Source organism: Pristis pectinata, chromosome 2 (assembly GCF_009764475.1).
Source record: "Pristis pectinata isolate sPriPec2 chromosome 2, sPriPec2.1.pri, whole genome shotgun sequence".
NCBI lineage: Eukaryota > Metazoa > Chordata > Chondrichthyes > Rhinopristiformes > Pristidae > Pristis > Pristis pectinata.
In genome coordinates this window covers 2,491,792-2,516,391 of record NC_067406.1, presented here as the reverse complement: position 1 = coordinate 2,516,391, position 24,600 = coordinate 2,491,792, and the positions used below count along the sequence as shown (strand labels likewise).

Here is a 24,600-nt window from a genome sequence, read left to right as displayed (position 1 = left end):
TGGAATTGAAAGCAGCTTTGCTTGGAGCTTGTTCTGGGATGAAGTAGAAGTTGTAATAACAGAAGCACTTAAAGGAGGGAGTACAAGTACGTGGTTCACTGAAGGTGGTGTCATGGGTGGACGGCGTGGAGAAGGCGTTTGGCACACTGGCCTTCATCAGTCAGGGCACCGTGTCCGGAGGTCACGGTGCAGTTGTACAGGATGTTTGGCGAGGCCCGCACCTGGAATATTGTGTTCAGTTTTGGTCGCCCTGCTTTGGGAAAGATGTTGTTAAACTTGAAAGAGTGCAGAAAAGATTTACAAGGATGTTTCCAGGACCTGAGGGACTGAGTTATAGGGAGAGGTTGGACAGGCTAGGTCTTTATTTCTGTAGGAGACTGAGAGGTGATCTTATGGTGGTGTATAAAATCATGAGGGGCACAGATAGGGTGAATGGGCACAGACTTTTTCCCAGGGTTGCGGAATCAAGAACTAGAGAGCACAGGTTTAAGGTGAGAGGGGAGAGATTTAATAGGAACCTGAGAGGCAACTTTTTTACATGAAGTGTGGTATGTATGTGGAACGAGCTGCCAGAGGAAGTGGTTGAGGCAGGTGTAAGAATAACTTTTAAAAGACAGTTGGACAGGTACGTGGATTGGAAAGGTTTAGAAGGTTGTGGGTCAAACGCAGGCAAATGGGACTAACTTGGATGGGGCATCTTGGCCAGCATGGACCAGTTGGGCCGAAGGGCCTGTTTGATTCTATGACTCTATAAAACAGCCACAGCCATTGGCCATTCAGCCGTTCGAGCTTGCTCTGTAATTCCATACGATCAGGGCTGCCTGTCCCCACAACCCTGACTCTGTGATAGACCAAAACTCTCCCAGTCTCTACCCTGAGTATATCCAATCATTCCCCCTCCATCTTAAATGGGCGACCCCTTCTGCCTAGTTCTAGATGCTCCCACTAGGGGAAAGATCGTCTCGGCATCAACCTAGTCAATCCCCCTTAGAATCCTCTGTCTTTCAATAAAATCACCTCTCTTTCCATCACCTCGTGGCTCTTGAACTCAGTACCCCGACTAATCAAGGCCAACACTCCATACGCCTTCTTAACAACCCTATCGACCTGCGCAGCAACTTTGAGGGATCTATGGAGGTGGATCCCAAGATCCCTCTGTTCCTCCACACTGCTAAGAGTCCTGCCATTAACCTTGTATTCTGCCTCCAGATTCGATCTTCCAAAGTGTATCACTTCACACTTTTCCGGGTTGAACTCCATCTGCCACTTCTCAGCCCAGCTCTGCATCCTATCAATGTCCTGTTGTAACCTACAGCAACCTTCTACATTATCCACAACACCACCAACCTTCGTGTCATCTGCAAACTTACTAACCCACCCGGTTAGTTCAAGATGTTGTGCTGGTTATGCCACAACCGGTTGTGCTGGTTGGTTCAAGAACCGAATGGTTGAAGGGAAATCACTGTTCCTGAACCTGGTGGTGTGGGACTTCAGGTTTCTGTACCTCCTGCCTGACAGTAGCTGCGAGAAGATGGCACGGCCCGGATGGTGGGGATCTTTGATGATGGACGTTGCCTTCTTGAGGCAGTGCCTCCTGTAGATACTCCCGATGGTGGGGGGGGGGGGGGGGGGGGGGGGATGTGCCCGTGATGTATTGGGCTGAGTCCACTACTCTCTGCAGCTTCTTGCGTTCCTGCGCATTCGAATTGCAGTCCCAGACCGTGATGCAACCAGTCAGGATACTTTCAACGGTACATCTGCAGACGTTTGTTAGAATGTTTGGTGACAAGCCGAACCTCCTTCACCTCCTAAGAAAGTAAAGACGCTGGCGTGCTTTCCTGTGATTGCATCTATGTGCTGGGCCCAGGACAGGTCATCAGGTATGCTAACCCCCAGGAATTTAAATGCTGACTTTCTCCACCACCGATCCCCCAATGTAGATGGGCGCATGTTTACCCTCCTTCCCCTTCCTGAAGTCAACAAGCAGCTGTTTAGTTCTGCTGCCATTGAGTGAGAGGTTGTCATTGCGGCACCACTCAACCTGTAGACCCCCTTCTCCCCCTATCATGGGTTAAGGTGAGAAATAAGGTGAAGGAGTATAAAAACCAAATGGACCAGTTTTAAGGGGTTGCAAGGACACCAGGGACTGGGTACATAAACCTCCAAAGGTGGTGGGGCAAGCTGATCAAACATTGAAGGAAAGGCAGACGAGCTGTTTGGTTTTACGCACAAAGGGATTGTGTACAAAGTCAACATGTTCTGCTCAACCTTTCAGCAGTTGTGGACACAGCTCAGCACATCATGGAAACCAGCCTCCCCTCCATGGATTCTGTCCATTACCTCCCACTGGTTTGGTAAAGCAGCCAGCATAATCAAAGTTCCCTCCCACCCCAGACATTCTCTCTTCTCCCCCCTCCCAGAAGATACAAAAGCCTGAAAGTGCATACCAGCAGGCTCAAGGACAGCTTCTATTCCGCTGTTATAAGACTATTGAATGGCTCCCTAGTACGATAAGATGGACTCTTGACTTCACAATCTACCTTGTTATGGCCTTGCACCTATTGTCTGCCTGCACTGCACTTTCTCTGTAACTGTAAACACTTTATTCTGTATTCTGTTATTATTTTCCCTTGTACTGCCTCAATGCACTGATGTGATGAAATGATCTGTATGGATGGCATGCAAAGTTTTTCACTGTACCTCGGTACACGTGACAATAATAAACCGATTTACCAATTTACCAATGGAAGATTTTTTCCAAAGTTGGGAGCTGATTGCAGAGTCAGGAGTGGGGCTTCTGATTGGTTTACCATTGCTCTTATCTTTTATGCTTCCTCTCCCTGTCCTTTGAAGAGGAAGCTTAGGAAATAGAAGCAGGAGTAGGCCATTTGGCCCCTCAGTAAGGTCGTGGTTGATCCACCTCAGCCTCACTTTCCTGCACTAACCCTTTATCCCTTGATTCCCTGAACATCCAAAATCTATCAACCACCATCTTGAACATACTCAATGACGTGAGTCTCCACAGCCCTCCAGAGTACTGGTATTGGTTTATTATTGTCAAATGTACCGAGACACAGCGAAAAGCTTTTGTGTGCCATCCAGACAGATCGTTCTGTACATCAGTACATCACGGTCATAAAAAGAGAAGAGAGAATGCAGAATCTCATAGAGAATTACAAAGATTCACTACCCTCTGGGTGAAGATATTTCTCCTCATCCCCAGTCCTGAATGGACGACCACTTATTCTGACATTGTGACCCCTGTTTCTGGACTCCTCATCCAGGGGAAACCCCTCCCTGTGTCTCCCCTATCAGGCCTGGGTGAGAAACGTTTGTACACTTTAATGAAATCACCTCTCATTCTTCTGAACTCTGGAGAGTACAAACCTAGTCTGGTTAATCTGCCATCTCAGGGACTAATGTGGTGCAGGGGAGATTCAATAGAATTTTCAGAGAGTCATACAGCATGGAAACAGGCCCTTCGGCCCAACTGGTCCACGCTGACCACAGCATCCTCCCTGCTAGTCCCAGTTGCTCATTCTCAGGACAGAGAGGATTGAGAGGAGATTCAATCCAACTCAAAACCATGAGAAGTGGAAAGAAGGAGTAAGGGGTTTCTCATGTCAGGGAGTAGATGACCAGAGGGGTGGATCAAGGCGAGGGTGGGGGGGTTCATGAAAGAACTTGAAGAGAAAATCCAGAAAACTGCAGATGCTGAAAATCTGAAGCAAAAGCAGGGAATGTTGGGAAACACTCAGCAGGTCAGGCAGCATCTGTGGAGGGAGAAACAGGATTAATGTTTCAGATCAACGAACCTCCCAACAGAACTGGGACGGAGAGAGAAAGAAGTGTTAAGTTGCAGAGAAGGTGGTGTGTGAGATGTTCAGGACAAAAGGGATATCTCTGATTACTGGAGACATTTTCCACCAAGCTTGTTGTCTCATGGTTGGTTTGGGGGGGGAGGGGGTGGGTGAAGGATTTGATTCAACTTTCAAAAGGGAATCAGAAAATTAGTGGAGGGGGAAAAGTTTGTGGGGAGAGAGAGGGAGACAGTGGGACTAAATGAAGACTCAAACAACTAGCATGTGTACAATGGGCCGATTGGCCTCTGTGTGCGATTCAATGCATGTTCTGTTTCTCCCTGCAGACACCGGGGAGAGCAGTGTCGGACCAGAGGATGAGCAGTGGGACAGTGAGGAGGTGAGTCACAGAGTCATACAGCACAGAAACAGCCCTTTGGTCCAACTGGTCCATGCCGACCAAGATGCCTACCTGAGCTAATCCCATTTGCCAGCGTTTGGCCCACATCCCTCTAAACCTTTCCTATCCATGGACCTGTCCAAGTGTCTTAAACATTGTATTTGTACCTCAACCACTTCCTCTGGCAGCTCGTTCCATATACCCACCACCCTCTGTGTGAAAAACTTGCCCTTTAAGTCCCCTTTAAGTTTTTCCCCTCTCACTTTAAACCCACGCCCTCTAGTTTTAGACTCCCCTACCCTGGGGACTAGACTGTGACTGTCCACCTTACCCATGCCCCTCATGATTTTATAAACCTCTATAAGGTCACCCCTCAGCTTCCTTCGCTCCGGGGAAAACATTCCCAGCCTGTCCAGTCTCTCCTTATAACTCCAGCCCTCCAGTCCTGGTAACATCCTCATGAATCCTTTCTGCACTCGTTCCAGCTTAATCACATCCCTCCTATAGCTGGGCGACCAGAACCGCACACAACGCTCCAAGTGCGGTCTCACCATGACGTAACATGATGTCCCAACTCCTGCACTCAGTGTCCTGACCGATGACCAGCGTGCCAACAGCCTTCTTCACCACCTTGTCTTGTTGCGTCAGCACTTTCAAGGAAATATGTACCAATGCCCAAAGGATCAGCAAAAGGTTAATCTTTGGCTCCAGCTCTTGTGGTTCTGCCATTGAAAATGCGGTGCAGAGAGTTCCTCTGACACGTCTCCAGTGAGTGCGACCCACTCTCTACACCCTGCCCTGCATTGTCTGTGCTCTCGAACAGAGACTCGGTCTCACTCAGAATGCTGAACGCCAAGCATGCCAACGAGCATGAACAGAACCCGTGACACAGACGTCCCACGGCAGCATTCACCAGACCACTTCCTCTTTACAAAGTGTTACATAACCAGCTAACCCTATCGACACCGGAGCTTGTGTGCACTGGCACATCAGCACTGATCGACTGTACACTTACTTCTTTTAAAGTGTCAAATGTGGCTACAGTCCAAAAACTTGGACACAGTTGGTGCACAGTGAGACCTGGTCACTGTTCACAGGTCGCTCACTTACTGTGTACGACAACACCTTCACCAGTATACTTGACCGGGAACAAATGTATCAGCTTGAATAACTGCACTCAGCATATTCACAAAACATGGACATTACAGAGTTAACCTTCAAACGTAACACACAGCAGGTGGAACATATAAACAGCACGGAGCCATGGGCACACAGGGACCTCTGAAGAGGTCAAGGCTTCCTGAGACTCTGGGATCTTCCTCTGTAGCCAAATCTTTACTCTTTGCTCAGTTGGTAGTCCAGGTCTCCTGCACTAGTCAATGAGAAAAAAAGGATGCTGCCTGGCCTGCTGAGTTCCTTCAGCATCATAGTGTTTGTCATCCAGTTGCCTCACTACAGGAAGGATGTGGAAGCCATAGAGAGGATGCAGAGGAGATTTACAAGGATGCAGCCTGGAATGCGGAGCATGGCTTATGAGAACAGATTGAGTGAACTTGGCCTTTTCTCCTTGGAGTGACGGAGGATGAGGGGGGACCTGATAGAGGTGTATAAGATGATGATCGTGTGGATAGTCAGAGGCTTTGCCCCAGGGCTGAAATGGTGGCCACAAGAGGACACAGGTTTAAGGTGCTGGGGAGTAGGTATAGAGGAGATGTCAGGGGTAAGTTTTTTACTCAGAGAGTGGTGAGTGTGTGGAATGGGCTGCCAGAAACGGTGGTGGAGGCGGATACAATAGGGTCTTTTAAGAGTGTTGGATAGGTACATGGAGCTGAGAAAAATAGAGGGCTATGGGTAAGGTAGGGACATGTTCGGCACGGCTTTGTGGGCCAAAGGGCCTGAATTGTGCTGTAGGTTTTCTATGTTTCTGTGTTCTGTGTTCTATCCCCCTTTTTATCCCCCCTCTCTCCCAGCTTTCCCCTCCTCCCCCGCACCTGCCCATCACTATCTCTTACCTGCATCTGCCTATCACCACCCTGTGCCCACCCCGCCTCCCCTCTGTTGTCCACCTATCACTGCTCTGCTTTTCCCTCCTATATATTGGGCTTCCCCTTTTCCTATCTTCAGTCCTGAAGAAGGGTCCTGACCCGAAACGTTGACCGCCTGCTTTTCTCCACGGATGCTGCCTGGCCTGCTGAGTCCCTCCAGCATCATCGTGTTTTTCATCCAGATTCCAGCATCTGCAGTTTCTCCAGCGTTCATGGGTTCTGATGGTGGAGAGGAAGAAGCTGTTCCTGAATCGCTCAGTGTGGGTCTTCAGGCTCCTGTACCTCCTCCCCGATGGTAGTAATGAGAAGAGGCCATGTCCTGGGTGGTGAAGGTCCTCAGTGATGGATGCCGCCTTCTTGAGGAACCGCCTCTTGAAGATGTCCTCGATGGTGGGGAGGGTTGTGCCCGTGATGGAGCTGGCTGAGGCTACAACTCTCTGCAGCCTCTTGCGATCCTGTGCATTGGAGCCTCCATACCAGGTGGTGATGCAACCAGTCAGAATGCTCTCCACCGTACATCTGTAGAAATTTGCAAGAGTCTTTGGGGACATACCGAATCTCCTCAAACTCCTAATGAAGTAGAGCCACTGGTGTGCCTTCTTCGTGATTACATCAATGTGTTGGGCCCAGAATGGATTCTCTGAGATGTTGACGCCCAGGAACTTGAAGCTGCTCACCCTTTCCACCGCTGACCCCTGAATGAGGACTGGTGTGTGTTCTCCCGACTTCCCCTTCCTGACGTCCACAATCAGTTCCTTGGTCTTGCTGACGTTGAGTGCGAGGTTGTTGTTGCGACACCACTCACCCAGCCGATCTACCTCACTCCTGTATGCCTCCTCGTCGCCCTCTGAGATTCTGCCAACAACAGTGGTGTTATCGGTGAATATATTGATGGCGTTTCAGCTGTGTCTAGCCACACACAGGTGTGTAGAGAGAGTAGAGCAGTGGGCTGAGCACACATCCTTGGGGTGCACCTGTGTTGATTGTCAGCGAGGAGGAGATGTTACTCCCGATCCGCACTGACTGTGGTCTCCCGATAAGGAAGTTGAGGATCCAGTTGCAGAGGGAGGTGCAGAGGCCCAGGTTTTGAAGCTATTGATTAGTACTGAGGGGTTGATGGTGTTGAACATCGAGCTGGAATCAATAGACAGCAGCCTGACGTATGCATTGCTGTTGTCTCGGTGCCTCCTGCAACCTGAAGGTATGAACATTGAATTCTCCAGTTTTAGATACCCGAGTCCCTCTGTTCCTCCCTCTCTCCTTCTGATCCCAGTCTAGTCCCTCGTTTTTTCCCCTTTCCCATCGCACCCCTCCAGCCCCCCAACTCCCATTTTCCTGTCACTGAAACTAAATTTACATGAATTGCAGAATGTTCCATGAATGTACCTCTGACAGTCATGTCTCTGCATCAGGGTGGTCCTCAGCGCCAGCTTGTGGTCCGGCCTCGGACTGGATGGGGCTGTGGCAACAGGGGTGGAAACAGGGGTTAAGGGTGGGGCTACTGTGATTATGGGTGGGTGGGTACTGGGTGTGGGGAGGGGATGGGGTACTGTGTTGAGGGTTGGGGTATGTCCTGGGGATGGCGGATAGGATACTGGGCCAGGGGGGTCGATGGGCTGAAGAACCGACTGTCGTGTTGATTCTGTTGCAGGCCACGGATTGTTTGTCCGACTTGCAGAGTGAGGCGTTGCTGAAGGAGATGCAGCAGTGTGAGTTCCCACTCCTGTCACCTTGCGCCGGGGGTTGTGTCTGGGCTCTCTCCACAGTCCGGGTGTTCTGGACACGTTTCACTCATTGATGTTCCACACGGCTGGAACTAGATCCCTGCAGGAGATGAGCTGGACTCAGAGGCTTCCTCGGGCTTGTAGAGTGAGTTGGAGGCACTCTGTGGGTGAGGAAACCATGCCCACCGCAGTCTACACGTGATTCATGGGGCAGGCGCAGTAGTGTAGCAGTTAGCGTAACGCTATTACAGCAACAACGACTCAGGTTCAATTCTGGCCGCTGTCCATAAGGAGTTTGTATGTTCTCCCCGTGTCTGTGTGGGTTTCCTCCGGGTGCTCCGGTTTCCTCCCACATTCCAAAGACGTACAGGTTAGGAAGTTGCGGCCGTGCTATGTTGGCGCCGGAAGCGTGGCGACACTTGTGGGCTGCCCCCAGAACACTCTACGCAAAGGTGCATTTCACTGTGTGTTTCAATGTACATGTGACTAATAAAGAACTCTCTTTTTCATGGGGTGGATTCGTCAAACACTGAAGGGCAGAGGTTTAAGGTGAGAGGGGGAAAGTTCGAAGATGATGTTTTTTACACAGAGAGCGGTGGGTGCCTGGAACGGGCTGCCGGGGAGGTGGCGGAGGCAGGTACGACAGTGGTGTTTAAGAGGCTATTAGACAGAAACACAAATGTGCGGGGAATGGAGGAATGTGGACCATTTGCAGGCAGAAGGGATTTAGTTTAATTTGTCATCGTGGTTGGCACAGACATCGTGGGCCGAAGGGCCTGCTCCTGCGCTGTACTGTCCTGTGTTCCATGTTCTATGGCAATAAATGCCCAGCATTGAGAGTGTCGTTCCACGTCCCCAATGGAGTCGACCTGGTAAAACAGCAGTGAAATGGTTAAGGAGTTAACGATGAAGAAATAAGGAGGCATGTAGGTCCAAAAAGTAAATCAGAGAATGACAGAGAGAGGAGAGAGAGAGAGAGATAGAGATGGACAGGCAAAAGGAGAGATGGACGGAGACAGAGAGAAAGACTGGAGAGTGTCACAGAAAGGAAAGGAGAGAGAGATAGACAGAGAGAGACACAGAGATAGAGAGAGACACGGAGACACAAGAGGGACATGGAGGTAGAGAGATGGAGATACAAAGAGAGACGGAGACAGTGTGAGAGAGAGAGAGAGATGGAGACAGAGAGGGACACAGAGACAGAGAGGGACACGGAGACCGAGAGGGAGAGACTGAGACCGAGATGAATAGAGCGGATATTGCAAGCACAAGAGACAGCAGATGTTGGAATCAGCAGCAACAAACAATCTGCTGCAGGAGCTCAGCGGGTCGAGCAGCACCTGTGGGGGAAAGGAAGTGTCGACGTTTCGGGTTGAAAGCCTGCGTCAGGACTGGGAGTGGAGAGGGAGGATAGCTGATATACAGAAGGTGGGGGGAGTGGCGAGACCGGGGCTGGTAGGTGATTGGTGGACTGAGGAGGGGCGAGGGATGATGCAGAGATGGAGCGAGGTGGGGAGGGGAGGGTGAAGGTGGAGACAGTTGGGAGGGAGAGAAGTGGGAGCACAAAGTGATGTAATGAAGGTGAGAATGGGAACCACGAGGGGAGAGCTGTAGGGGAGGTGGAACCAGACAGGGGAGGGGATCTGCTGGGTGAAGGGTGTGGATGGAACCAGGAGGGGAGGGGGTGAAAATGGGTGAAGGGGGGGGCCGGGGGGAATGGGAAAGGGGGTAAAAATGGCAGGTCCAGAGGTGGATCGGAAGGGTTGCCTGGTGGGCCGAAGGCCCTGTTTCTGTGCTGCACTGGTGGATGGTCTATGGTCTATCACACAACCCTTGGTGCTGCTCCACTATTTGTGGTGTCATTGACCCAATTCCAGATCAGGAGGGAGGCCATGCGGCCCATTGAACGCATGCTAGCCCTCTGTCCTACACACTGCTCTCCCTGGGACGCTGCAGTTTTATTTCCCTCCTGCTGCCAATCCAGTTCTCTTTTGGAATCACGAATTGGTTCCCACTTCCCGCTCCCTCACAGGCGGTGAACTGCCGGATGTTACTCCTCGCTGCATACAATGCTTCTCCCTCAAACCCCCAGAATCTCTTGCACAGAACCTCAATCCTCTGTCCCCATTGCCTTGTGCTGTCTGCTCCTGGGAACAGTCCCTTTTTGACCTCCTTAGCTCTAACCTGTCATGATCAAATCTCCCCTCAACCTCCTTTGCTGAGGAGAACAACCCCAACCTGTAGATAACACCCCTCATCCCTTCCTGAAGTCAATGAGTCGGAGTACAGGAAGGAGATAGAGAGCTTAGTGACATGGTGTCATGACAACGACCTTTCCCTCAATGTCAGCAAAACAAAAGAGCTGGTCATTGACTTCAGGAAGGGGGGCGGTGTACACACTCCTGTCTACATCAATGGTGCTGAGGTCAAGAGGGTTGAGAGCTTCAACTTCCTAGGAGTGAACATCACAAATAGCCTGTCCCGCTCCAACCACGTAGACACCACGGCCAAGAAAGTTCACCAGCGCCTCTACTTCCTCAGGAGGCTAAAGAAATTCAGCATGTCCCGTTTGACCCTCACCGATTTTTATCAATGCACGATAGAAAGCATCCTATCCGGATGCATCACGGCTTGGTACGGCAACTGCTCTGCCCAGGACCACAAGAAACTGCAGAGAGTTGTGGACACAGCTCAGCACATCACAGACACCAGCCTCCCCTCCGTGGACTCTGTCTACACTTCTCGCTGCCTCGGTAAAGCAGCCAACATAATCAAAGACCCACCCACCTTGGACATTCTCTCTTCTCCCCCCTCCCATCAGGCAGAAGATACAAAAGCCTGAAAGCATGTACCACCAGGCTCAAGGACAACTTCTATCCCACTGTTATAAGAACGGTTCCCTAATACGATAAGGTGGACTCTTGACCTCACAATCTACCTTGTTATGACTCTGCACCTTATTGTCTACCTGCACTGCACTTCCCTGTAGCTGTGACATTTTACTCTGTATTCTGTTATTGTTTTCCCTTGTACTACCTCAATGCACTGATGTGATGAACTGATCTGTATGATCGGTTTGCAAGACAAGTTTTTCACTGTACCTCGGTACAAGTGATAATAATAAACCGATTTATCAATTTGCCAATTTAACTCTCCTCTGCACCCTTTCACATCCTCCCTAAAGTGTGGTGTCTGAAACTGGAAGGAATTTTCTACAATGGCCTAACCAGTGCTTTAAGGTAAGATAAGATTTCTTTATTAGTCACACGTACATCGAAACACACAGTGAAATGCATCGTTTGCGTAGAGTGTTCCGGGGGCAGCCCACAAGTGTCACCACACTTCTGGCGCCAACATAGCATGCCCACAACTTCCTAACCCGTACGTCTTTGGAATGTGGGAGGAAACCGGAGCACCCGGAGGAAACCCACGCAGACACGGGGAGAACGTACAAACTCCTTATGGACTGCGGCGGGAATTGAACCCGGGTCGCTGGCGCTGTAATAGCGTTACTGGACATTCAGCTGAGCTGCCTGGCTTTGTACTCAGTACTTCTCTGTGTGAAGATTCAGCTGATGGACTCCACCTCACCTCCCAGCCTCTGTCACTATCTCCACTCTCCCCTCCTCTGTCTGCCATCCTCCCTCTCACCTGGATCCACCCATCACCTGCCAGCTCTTGCTCCATCCCTTCCTTCCACCTTTTTATACCAGCACTCTCCCCTATCTTTCAGTCCAGATGAAGGGTCTCAGCCCGAGAGGTCGACTGACCATTTCCCTCCACAGACGCTGCCTGACCCGCTGAGTCCCTCCAGCAGTCTGTGTGTTGCTCCAGACTCCAGTGTCTGCCATCTCTGGTGTCTCTGCGGGATTAGTGTAGGTGGGCAAAAATGGACGCAGTGGGCTCAAAGGCCCATATGTGTGCTGTACAACGCTGTGGCTCATGGTGTGGGGTGTGGAACAAGAGGGCTCGGGTATAAGGTGAGAGGTGGGAGGTTGAGAGGGGATCTGAGAGGGACGTGGTTGGAATCTGGAACGCACTGTTTGAAGGGTTGGTGGGGATGGAGACCCTCGCTGCATTCAAGAAGCATCTAGACTACCTCTTGAACATCGAAAATTTAGAAATCTGCAGACCAAGTGCAGGTAAATGGGAGTGTTAGAGATAGGTGCTTGATGGCCGGCATGGATATGGTGGGCCAAAGGGCTTGTTTCAGTGCTGTACAGCTCTCTGATTTTGTGACTCCAAACCCGAGCACCCCCGGGGGGAAACCCATGGGGTCACAGGGAGAACGTGCAAACTCCACACCAGACAGCGTCGGAGGTCGGGATCGAACCTGGGTCTCTGGAGCTGTGTATCTGCTGCACCATTGTTCTTTCTCAAGTGCCCCCCATGCCCCCGGATGACCAGATCACAAATAAGGTCATCGAGAGTTTCTCTCAAGGAGTTGTGTTCCACCAACCACAGGGCTAAAGAATTCCAAAGATCTCAATCCCCCAGGTGAAGAAAGCTTTCTTCCTGGCATTCCCGAATGGACAGTCTCTTATTCTGAGACTGTACCTTGAATCTCGGTCCCTGAGCTGAGGAATACCTGGCAATATCTCTCAGTCCCTCTTCAAACCCTCGGTGTGTTTGTTGTACAGCCCTGGCACTGCGCTCCTTGATGATGTTCATCTCCTCACCTTCCAGCCTCCATGCAGATGATTGCGGAGCTAGATGAACTTGAGACACAGCTGGAGATCGAGAGGGCGTGCCGGGAGAGTGCAGAGGTGCTCGCTGTGAAGGTGAGATGGTGTATCTCTAGTGGCAGAATGAAGAGGGGGGCGTACTTGGAGGTCGGTGTGAAAAATCATTGTCTAAGGTTACAGCAGGATCGAGATCACTGGGAAAGTGGGCCAAGGGGTGGCAGATGGCAGTCAAGTGTGAAGTGATGCATAAACCAGAGCAGGACACACACAGTGAATCAGAAGCAGAATAGTTCCCTTAAAAAGGCATCACAGGTGGACAGGGTGGAGGGGGAGGTGGTGGTACACTTGCCTTTCTCAGCTGTGCAAGGTGTACAGGAGCTGGGACGTCATGTTACAGCTGTACAAGGTGTTGGTGAGACTGCACTTGGAGCACTGTGTGCAGTTCTGGTCGCCCAGCTGCAGGAAGGGTGTGATTCAGCTGGAGAGGGGGCAGAAAGGATTCACAAGGACATTACCAGGACTGGAGGACTCGGGTTATCAGGAGAGACTGGACAGGCTGGGACTGTTTCCCCTGGAGTGACGGAGGCTGAGGGGTGACCTTATAGAGACACATATAATTATGAGGAACACAGTTAGGGTAGATAGTCACTCTTTTTTTTCCCAGGGTAGGGGAGTTTAAAACTAGAGGGCACAGGTTTAAGGTGAGGGATTTGAAAGGAGGGGCCAGTTTTTCAGAGAGGGTGGTCGGTATACGGAACGAGCTGCCTGAGGAAGTGTTTGAGGCGGGTGCAATAACGGCACTTGGACAGGTACGTGGGCAGGAGAGGGCGAGAGGAATATGGGCCAAACGCAGGCAGATGGGACTGGACGTAAGCAACGTGAGCTTGGACCAGTTGGGCCAGTTTCCATGCTGTATAACACAAATGGAAGCAGGAAAATGATGCTGTCTCTTTACTGAACACTGGCTGTACTTCAGCAAGAGTATTGCCTCCATCCTGGCTATCACAGTGTTGAGACTCATGTCAAGGCCTTGGACAGTCTGGAAGAGGTTCAACAACAAGGAGAAAGTGGAGAAGCCGGGATTAAGGGCGGATCTGTTGAAAAGCACAAAGGGTTGGAGGAACTCAATCGGAACTTCTCCCTGCTCAGAGCTCCAATGGGTAGGAGGGGAGAGGACAGTCTTAACACTGTGAGCTGTAGTGGTCTAGGACCCGCTCCAAGACTATTGCTTTTGGTCACCCTGCTGTAGGAAAGATGCCATTAAACTGGAACGAGCGCAGGAGGTTTACGAGGATGTTGCTGGGACTCGAGGGACTTAGTTATGGAGGGAGGTTGGGTAGGTTGGGATTCTTTCCATTGAAGAGTAGGAGGCTGAGGGGTGACCTGATAGAGGTGTATAAAATCATGAGGGGTATAGACAGGGTGAATGCACTCGGCCTTTTTCCCAGGGTTGGGGAATCAAGAACTAGAGGGCACAGATTTAAGGTGAGGGGGGATGTAATAGGAACCTGAGGGGCAACCTCTTCACCCAGAGGGTGGTCTGTGGAGGGAGGTTGAGCTGCCAGAGGGTTGAGGCAAGTACATTAACATTTAAAAGACACTTGGACAGGTCCACGGATAGGAAAGGTTTAGCGGGATATGAGTCAAACGCAAGCAAATGGGACTGGCTTAGAACAGAATCTTGGTCAGCATGGACCAGTTGGGCCGAAGGGCCTGTCTCCGGACTCTGATCTACTGGCTGAGGGGACAATGGGAGCAGATTAATGGAAGGGGAGAGTCTGCAGGGCTGTGGGGAAAGAAAGGGGATTTCAACCAATAAGGGAATTCTTTCAGAGAGCTAGTAAAGGCACAATGGGCCCAAGGGCCTTGGAGGCAGTGTGGAGGAAGTTCAACAACGAGGAGAAAGCCAGGGTTAAGGGCGGATCTGTTGAAAAGCACAAAGGGTTGGAGGAACTGCTCCCTGAGGGGCTCTGATCAGGGAGGTCGCCCTGTGGAATGGGTTAGGGTGAGGGGGGGGAGTGGGGGTGGGGGGACAGTTCTCCCGCTGGGCCCAGGTTAACCAGGATGTGTTTCCACAGCTCAGCAAAGAGAACCGGAAGCTCCAGAGACTGAGCCTGGTCCTGCAGCCCATGTTGGACACATTGCCCGGAGACCTGGCCCAGCTGGCAGCAGGAGCCGAGGAAAGCCCGGATCCCAGCGAGGATCCCACCTACCACTACCAGCTCCAGGTCAAAGGTGATGCGGCCTACAGCGTGAGGAGGCCTGGGGGATTGGGGCACCCCTGTAGGGACCGCGTTCCACCTTCAGTCGGATTATTGCGTACAGCCCAAGGCACAACGAGAGTCAGCCCACCCTGCCCACGTCCAAGTTCAGGTTTATAGTCATGGGCACACACACCTGGGGTGTAAATGCCATGAACTTTAGCTTCTTGCAGCAGCAGCACAGGACATTGCAAAGAAAAATCAACATAAACTTCAATTAACATAATTTATAATAATTTACCGAACAAAAATGAATGTTACGACATCAGTGCAAATTGAGGGGAGTACACCCTTCATCTGGACTGAAAGATAGTCCAGTATAAAGAGGTGGTGGGAAGAGCTGGCAGGTGATCGGTGGATCCAGGTGAGGGGGTGAGAGGCAGATGGGCGGGGGGGGGGAGAGTGGGAACTGCGACAGAGGCCAGGAGGTGAGAGGTGGAGGTGACAAGAGGGCTGCAGATGGTGGGATCTGATGGGAGAGGAAGGTGGAACGTGGAACCAAGTGCGGGGGGTTGGGAGGGCAGGTGGGAATGGTAGGGGGAGGGGACCCTGTGGGAGGAGGGTGTGGGTGCTGGGCAGGTGGAGGGGGTAGAGGAGGGGAAGGAGACAGGGTGATGGGGGCTGGGGTGGGTGTTGGGGGATCAGGACAGAGGAAGGGGACAGAGGGGGAGCAGTTACGGGAAGTTGGAGAATTCAATGTTCATGCCATCGGGGTGTAGACTCCCTGGGGAGAAGGTGAGGGGCTGTTCCTCTGGTTTGTGTTTAGCCTTACCCTGGGAGTTTGTCCGGCCACTCTGTATCCTACTGAAAACCCAGGAGAACAGAAGAGTTAGCAGGAGGCCATTCAGCCCCTCGATCCTGCTCCACCGTTTGCTGTGATCATGGCCGATCCTGTACCTCAGTACTAGACTCCCACTCTCTCCCAATACCCCCTGGTGCCTTTTGAGTATAAAAACCTAAAGATTTACAGGGATGTTGCCAGGACTTGAGTGACTATTGAAGAGAGGTTGAGCAAGCTGGGGCTTTGTTCATTGGAGTGTGGGGGAATGAGGGGTGATCTTATAGAGGTGTATAAAATCATGAGGGGCATAGGCAGGGTGAATGCACTGTCTTTTTCCCAGGGTTGGGGAATCAAAAACTAGAGGGCACAGGTTTAAGGTGAGAGATTTAATACGGACCTGAGGGGCAACTTTTTGACCCAGAGGGTGGTGAGTATATGGAACGAGCTGCCAGAGGAAGTGGGTGAAGCAGGTACATTAACAGCATTTAAAAGACACTTGGACAGGTCCATGGATGGGAAAGGTTTAGAGGGATATGGGACAAACATGAGCAAATGGGAGTGGCTTAGATGGGAATCTTGGTCGGCATGGACGAGTTGGGCCGAAGGGCCTGTCTCCATGATGCGTGACTCTATGACCCATCTCCCTCCCTCCCAAGTGACGTCAGAGACTGGCCGTCCACCGCCCTCTGTGTGGGAGAGCTGCACAGGTTCAACGCCCTCTGGGTGAGGTCACCCCTTCCCATCTCCTCACTAAGTACCGTTCACCCGGCCGTGACTGCCCCACCACTCCCACCACCACAGCTGACCTTTAACCTCCGCCCGACTCTCCTGCACTCACTCTCCGTCCCTTGACTCCCTTAATGTGCAAAATCTTATCGACCTCGGTCTCGAGTACACTCAGCGAACGAGCCTCCATGGAAAAGGTAAACCACTGGAGGAACTCGGTGGGTCAGGCAGCATCTGTGGAGGCAGAGGGATGGTGGACAGTGAATCAGTCCCTACAGCCTCTTGGCTAGAGAATTCCAGTGGTTCCCCACACTCTGGATGAAGGAACATCTCGAGTTCTGAACAGCTCAGACCGTGACCTCCCAACCAGAGAGAACGTCATCCCTGCACCCACCCTGCCATAGCTGTCCACAGGATCTTGCTCTGTGCACTATGTCACAACAGATGTTTTGATAGTGGCATGAAAGCACATTAGAGCGTCATGAGGTAATACAGAGAGGGAGGACTCAGTCCCGAGTGAGTCCTCACTGGCCACGTTGCCCAGGGGTTGGGTCTGGGTCTGCACTGGATGCCCCTGGATCGAAAGGGCAGGCCCATTACACACCCAAGGGGAAAGGGCTTTCACTGGACAACAGTCACTATCAACAGAGCAGCAGGTGGGCCAGATCCCCCTCGGTACTGAGTGATAGAACGGTCTTGGGGTACGAGTGGCCTGTTGCTGCTCCCACGTTCTGGAAGATTGCAGCAGGGCGTTGGGGCGAGGTGGGGAGTGGTTCTCATGGGATCTGTGAGGCAGGAGCCTGTCCACCCTGCTCTCTCAACCTGTGGCTCTGACATCAGAATTTCAGGAGAGAATCTCTCAGCTCCTGGAGGAGAAGAAACAACTGACAAGCAAGGTGGACGGGCTGGAACTCCGAGTGGCCGAAGTGCTGGAGACAGTGAGTGTCCCGAGGAACGGGAGATCCGTGGAGGACATCTGCTGCTCTCCATCCATCACCATGGAGCTGGAAGTACCCAGATCACACCAGTGGGACGGTTACACTGGTCACTGCACACTCCCAATGGACCCCATCCCTTCCCACTCACTCCCACTGTATGCACTCCCAATGGACCCCACCCCTTCCCACTCACTCCCACTGTATGCACTCCCAATGGACCCCACCCCTTCCCACTCACTCCCACTGTCCACACTCCCAATGGACCCCACCCCTTCCCACTCACTCCCACTGTACGCACTCCCAATGGACGCCACCCCTTCCCACTCACTCCCACTGTACGCACTCCCAATGGACCCCACCCCTTCCCACTCACTCCCACTGTACACACTCCCAATGGACCCCACCCCTTCCCACTCACTCCCACTGTACACACTCCCAGTGTTTAGGTTGGAAAGTGGAACCCACTGGGTTTCTTGACATTTTGCGAGTGTTTGGAGCATCGATCTCTCAGTCCACAGGCGAATGAGGTGAGCTAGTATCAGCTGTGCGTCCCAGCTCTGAGCTGGATGGTTCTGTACTCACCTGTTCATGAGACCCATGTGTATCACCTACTCTCAGGCAGTACCCTGGGATCTCTGCACTGTCACAGAGTGAGACGTACTGCTGGTTCTCTCTCAATGTGGAGGATCCCACTGTCCTGTTTCATTGGACACTACTCCCTGGTGTCCTGGTACATTGTTTACACCTCAGTCCTTCAGAGGATCTGCTCACTGTGGGATCTTTCTGTGCAACCTGGCTGCTGGGTTTCCTTCAAGATCTACACACAATGGGACATCCCAAGAGCATGGGCGCTTTGTGGGAGTCTCCTTCCACCGCTCAAGGCACAATGGCTGGGGTCCTCTCCATAGCTCAGGACGAGGCCCCTCAGCCCATCTGTCCCTTGGACATCTCTTGGGCCAATGGGTCTCTCCTGGTCTTTGAAATCCTGTTGGTGATTGGTCCCTTTGTGGCACACAGGCAGAGAAGGAACGCGCTGAGAAGAAGCTGCTCCAGGACGCCCTCGGAAAGCAGAACAAGAGCCTCCAGCAACTCAGCACAGGTGGGACCCACCTTGAACTCTGCAGAGGAAACTCACTCACCCCTTCGTGTCTACCACAGTCCCTCCCACACTCTCCCCGTTCCCTTCTCCTCCTCTCTCCTACCTCCCCGTCTGGCCCCCCCTCTCTGTACCCCCTCCTCTCAGCAAATTTCACCCCGCCCGTCACTCCGACCCCCTCTCTATCTCCCCCTCTCTATCTCCCCCTCTCTATCTCCCCCTCTCTATCTCCCCCTCTCCTGCCTTTCTCTGTTTAACTCTTTCTCTCCCCACTCCCACACCCCCCCATTGCTTGCTGTCTCATTTTATCTCCCTGTCTCTCCCCCCTCCCATCGGGCAGAAGATACAGAAACTTGAGAGCACGTACCACCAGGCTCAAGGACAGCTTCTATCCTGCTGTTATAAGACTATTGAATGGTTCCCTGGTACAATAAGATAGACTCGACCTCACAACCTACCTCATTATGACCTTGCACCTTATTGTCTGCCTGCACTGCACTTTCTCTGTAACTGTAACACTTTATTCTGTTTTCTTTTTACTACCTCGATGTACCTATGTATGGAATGATCTGTCTTATGGCATTCAGTACGTGTGACAAAGAAACCAATACCAGTGTCAACATTTTGTTTAAATCGCCATCCCCCTCTCTGTTCACCTCTTCCTTTTGACTCATTGTCTATCTCTGCCCATCTGTTTATTGTGGATCTCTTTCGCACCCTCTCTTCCTTTCTCTGTCCCCTTCCAACCCCCTCTCACACACCCCCTCCATCTTTCTGTACACTCTCCCTCTCTCCTTCCCTCTCTTCCTCTCTATTACCCGTCTCTCTACCTCTTCCCCTCTTGTCTCTCTTTCATTCTGTCTCTCCCTTTCTCTCTCACCCTCTCTCATCTCTCTCTCTCTCTCCACCCCCCTTCGTTCTCTCCCCCTCTCCTCTCTCCATCCCTCTCTCCTTCTTGCCCTCTCTCTCCCTCTCTCTCCATCCCCCCCTCTCTCTTTCTCTTTTGTCTATCTCTCTCCCTCCGTCTATCTATCTCTCTCTCCTCCCTCTCCCTCCGTCTATCTATCTCTCTCCTCCCTCTCTGTCTACCTATCTCTCCTCCCTCTCTCTCCCTCCGTCTATCTATCTCTCTCCTCCCTCTCCCTCCGTCTATCTATCTCTCTCCTCCCTCTCCCTCCGTCTATCTATCTCTCTCCTCCCTCTCTCTCCGTCTATCTATCTCTCTCTCCTCCCTCTCTCTCCCTCCGTCTATCTATCTCTCTCCTCCCTCTCTCTCCCTCCATCTATCTATCTCTCTCCTCCCTCTCTCTCCGTCTATCTATCTCTCTCTCCTCCCTCTCTCTCCCTCCGTCTATCTATTTCTCTCCTCCCTCCCTCTCCCTCCATCTACCTATCTCTCTCCTCCCTCTCTCTCCCTCCATCTATCTATCTCTCTCTCTCCCCCTCCCTCCCTCTGTAAACCTCGCTTTGAAGGAGCTGAGGGATCCACTACGGGAGTCAGGCCTCCCTCCGACACACAGGCCCAGTGACAGTATGGAACTGAAAACTTTCACTCCCCCCCCCCTCCCCTCCCTCCCTCAACCTGCTGCCCACCCCTCTCACTGCATCACTACCATCAGGCTCTTTCCACTAGACATGCTATTTTCCTCCCCTCGCCCGTACCCAGGCGACAGGAGAGGGGGTTGTCGGTGGTCACAGGGTAATGCCGCGCTTCTCTCTCTCTCCCAGTCTCCACGCTGGTGAGCCGGGAATACCGGGAACTGCAGCAACACCTAGAGCTGGAGCAGGACCTACGTCAGCGGGCAGAGAGCTACGCTCACCAGGTAGGGGGATGGGGGTGGAGTGGAGGGGGGGAGGGTGGAGGGCAGTGGGAGGAGAGGGTGGGGGCGGGTGTGGGGAAATGCGGAGAAGGACGGGAGGGGTTAGGGTGTGGGAGAGAGCTGTGGTCAGGTGCCCAACACTGATGTAAAACAACAGAACCAATCATTCCCCCCACCCACCACCACCACCCCCACCCCCGTCCCACCACCACCACCTGTCCAACCCAACCCTCCGTCAACAACTTGGAACCCAGACTCTCCTCCCAATGGAAACATCCTCTCCACGTCCAGTCCGTCAGAACCAGGTTCATTATCACTGACATATGTCATGAAATGTGTTGTTTTGCGGCAGCAAAGATGTAAAATCATAAAAATTACGTAAAGTTAGAAAAATATATAAATAGTGCAAACAAGGAATAACAAGCTAGTGTTCATGGGTTCATGGACCGTTCAGAAATCTGATGGCAGAGGGGAAGGAGCTGTTCCTGAATCGTTGAGTGTGGGTCTTCAGGGTCCTGTACCTCCTCCCTGATGGTAGTAACGAGAAGAGGGCATGTCCTGCGTGATGAGGGTCCTTCGTGATGGATGCCGCCTTCTTGAGGCACCGCCTCTTGAAGATGTCCTCAATGGCGGGGAGGGTTGTGCCCGTGAAGGACTCTCCATACCAGGCAGTGATGCAACCAGTCAGAATGCTCTCCACCGTACAGCTGTAGAAATTTGCAAGGGTCTTTGGTGACGTACCGAATCTCCTCAAACTCCTAATGAAGTAGAGCTGCTGGCGTGGCTTCTTCATGATTGCATCAATGTGCTGGGCCCAGGATAGACCCTCTGAGATGTTGACGCCCAGGAACTTGAAGCTGCTCAACCTTCCCACCACTGACCCCTCAATGAGGATTGGTGTTCCTTTCAATGTTCAATAGGTTTCAATGAGATCCCCCTTCATCCTTCTGAGCTCCATCAAGTACAGGCCCAGAGACATCAAACACTCCTCATACATTAACCCTTTCATTCCTGGGATCATTCCTGTGAACCTCCTCTGGACCGTCTCCAGTGCCAGGACATCGTTCCTGAGATACGGGGCCCAAAACTGCTCACAATACTCCAAATGCAATCTGATCAACGTCTTATAAAGCCTCAGCGTTACATCCTTGCTTTTATATTCTGGTCCTCTCGAAATGAATGCTAACATTGCACTTGCCTTCCTTACTACTGACTCAACCTGCAGGTTAACCTTTCAGGAATCCTGCACTGGGACACCCAAGTCCCTCTGCACCTCCAATTTCTGAATTCTCTCCCCATTGAGAAAATAGTCAACAACTTTAAACTTTCTACTAAAGTGCATGGTCCACCCCGGACACCGTCTCTTCTCCCCCCCTCCCATTGGGCAGAAGATACAAAAGCCTGAAAGCACGTACCACCAGGCTCAAGGACAGCTTCTATCCCACTGTTATAAGACTATTGAACAGTTCCCTAGTACGATAAGATGGACTCTTGACCTCACAATCTACCTCATTATGACCTTGCACCTTATTGTCTGCCTGCACTGCACTTTCTCTGTAACTGTGACACTTTATTCTGCATTCTGTGATTGTTTTCCCTTGTACTGCCTCAATGCACTGTGTAATGAATTGATCTGTACGGATGGCATGCAAAGCAAAGTTTTTCAATGTACCTCTGTACATGACAATAATAAACCAATTTACTATCCAGGCTCTGACCCAACACTGAGAGCCTCCACAATCTGCTCCCTCAGTAACTCTGGGAGGGGGGAGTGGGGGTGAGGAGGAGGAGGGTGAGGGTGAGGAATGTCCCTCCTGCTCTGGGTAACCCTGCCCTCTCGCTCCCACCCTCTGGGCCGGACACAGATGCGTGTGAAGAAGCAAGAGGCGAGCCGGCAGAGTATGATCCTCCTGGAGAGCGCGGAGCCCAGCCTGCAGCTGCTGAGGGCTATGGACGAGGTGGCAAAGGCCACCCGGACCCTGGAGGAGGAGCGCTTCCGGCACCAGCAGCAGGTGAGGGGAGGGGGCAGGGGCAGGGGAGCAGGCAGGAGAGGGGGGCAGGGCAGGTGGGCAAGGGAGGGGATGGGTCAGGGGAAGGGGCAGGGAAGGGGGGCATGAGGTGGAGGGGAAGGGGAGGGGGCAGGAAACAGGGTGCAGCAGCAGGGGAGGGGAGGGGAGAGGGTCAGGGGAGGGGGGCGAGGGAGGGGGGCAGAGGAGGGGCCAGAAAGGGCAGGGGAGCATGAGCAGGGACTGGGACAAGTCTGGGGGTGTCCGGGGCAAGGGGAGGTGATCAGAGACAAGGGGGATGGGGAGCAGAGGTGAGGGGGGGAGAAGGGGCAGGACCAAGACTGGGGGCAAAAGTTGGTCCCAGACAAGGGGGAGGAAGTGGAGCGGAGTGGGGAGCAGGTGGGAACCCGGGTGAGTGGGGCATGGGGGGCGGATTGGTAGGTGGAGGGGAAGGTTTGGGACGGGGTGGGTGGGGTGTTCAGGGGGAGGGTCAACGCTGAACAACACAGTAGCTGTAACACGGCCCATCCAGAGACAGGACCATCACCTGTCCCTCCCCTCAGCACTACCCTCACCTCCCCTCCCCTCCCCTCCCTCCAACACTCCCCTCCTCTCCCTCCACCACCACCCCTCCCCTCTCTCCACCTCTCCCCTCCCCTCAGCACTACCCTCACCTCCCCTCCTCTCCCTCCACCACTCCCCTTCCCTCCCTCCACCACTCCTCCCCTCCCCTCTCTCCACCTCTCCCCTCCCCTCAGCACTCCCCTCCCCTCCCTCCCTCTCCACTCCCTCACCTTCTCTCACTCCATCACTCCCCTCCCTCGACCTCTCCCCTCCCTCGACCTCTCCCCCCTCCCTTCACTCCCCTCTCTCCTGTCCCTCCACCATCCTCTTCCTCCATGTACCCCCTCCCACTGTCTCCCCTACATCCACCAGCATTACTCCCACCCTGCCCTCTATTCCCTCCCACTACCTCCATCCACTCCCCCTCCCTCCCTCCACCTCTCCCACCCTCCACCACTCCCTCCCTCCCCCATCCACCTTCCCCCATGTGCCCCCACCCACCACCTCGGCTCCCTCTGCACCCACACTGTGTGACCCCTCCACCCCCAGCCCTCGGCTCCCTCGGTCGATGCCCCGTGGGTTGATGGCCACTGCCTGCCCCGCTGACAGGTGAAGGAGCTGGAGGAGCAGGCAGAAGGGAGCGGCTCCCGCAGGGAAGTGGAGAGGCTCCAGTTGCTGCTGAAGTTGGCAGAGGATCAACGCACCGAGCTCGAGGCCAGAGTCCAGGAGGCTGAGAAAAGGAACCAGGAGCTGGAGGCTAAAAGTCAGTAAGATCCACACAGCCCCGGGAGTGTGTGACGGGACGGTGCGGAGGGAGCTTCACCCTGTGTCTGACCCCGGGAGTGTGTGACGGGACGGTGCGGAGGGAGCTTCACCCTGTGTCTGACCCCGGGAGTGTGTGACGGGACGGTGCGGAGGGAGCTTCACCCTGTGTCTGACCCCGGGAGTGTGTGACGGGACGGTGCGGAGGGAGCTTCACCCTGTGTCTGACCCCGGGAGTGTGTGACGGGACGGTGCGGAGGGAGCTTCACCCTGTGTCTGACCCCGGGAGTGTGTGACGGGACGGTGCGGAGGGAGCTTCACCCTGTGTCTGACCCCGGGAGTGTGTGACGGGACGGTGCGGAGGGAGCTTCACCCTGTGTCTGACCCCGGGAGTGTGTGACGGGACGGTGCGGAGGGAGCTTCACCCTGTGTCTGACCCCGGGAGTGTGTGACGGGACGGTGCGGAGGGAGCTTCACCCTGTGTCTGACCCCGGGAGTGTGTGACGGGACGGTGCGGAGGGAGCTTCACCCTGTGTCTGACCCCGGGAGTGTGTGACGGGACGGTGCGGAGGGAGCTTCACCCTGTGTCTGACCCCGGGAGTGTGTGACGGGACGGTGCGGAGGGAGCTTCACCCTGTGTCTGACCCCGGGAGTGTGTGACGGGACGGTGCGGAGGGAGCTTCACCCTGTGTCTGACCCCGGGAGTGTGTGACGGGACGGTGCGGAGGGAGCTTCACCCTGTGTCTGACCCCGGGAGTGTGTGACGGGACGGTGCGGAGGGAGCTTCACTCTGTGTCTGACTCCGGGAGTGTGTGACGGGATGGTGCGGAGGGAGCTTCACTCTGTGTCTGACCCCGGGAGTGTGTGATGGGACGGTGTGGAGGGAACTTTTTTGAAGAGGCAACCAAGAGGATTGATGAGGGCAGCACGGTAGACGTTGTCTCCATGGACATCAGGAAGGGCTCTGAGAAAGCCCCGCTCCAACGGTAGGA

The 24,600-nt window shown here is 53.2% G+C and overlaps 1 protein-coding gene across 3 annotated transcripts in view; it reads left to right on the top strand.

Annotated features, from left to right (window-relative positions):
- The window catches only part of shtn2 (shootin 2), a 46,791-nt gene that overhangs the window by 6,624 nt on the left and 15,567 nt on the right, over window positions 1-24,600 (top strand). The window contains exons 2-10 of one of the 3 annotated variants that reach the window (XM_052044078.1): window positions 4,148-4,200; window positions 7,897-7,954; window positions 12,656-12,750; window positions 14,733-14,889; window positions 17,263-17,360; window positions 18,378-18,459; window positions 20,185-20,279; window positions 22,142-22,288; window positions 23,456-23,609. In XM_052044078.1, the coding sequence (XP_051900038.1) occupies window positions 4,148-4,200; window positions 7,897-7,954; window positions 12,656-12,750; window positions 14,733-14,889; window positions 17,263-17,360; window positions 18,378-18,459; window positions 20,185-20,279; window positions 22,142-22,288; window positions 23,456-23,609 (939 nt within the window). Of the gene's footprint in view, window positions 1-4,147; window positions 4,201-5,851; window positions 5,921-7,329; window positions 7,447-7,896; window positions 7,955-12,655; window positions 12,751-14,732; window positions 14,890-17,262; window positions 17,361-18,377; window positions 18,460-20,184; window positions 20,280-22,141; window positions 22,289-23,455; window positions 23,610-24,600 lie in introns of those variants that run through there. The other 2 variants (XM_052044093.1, XM_052044087.1) reach the window with 2 other exon arrangements.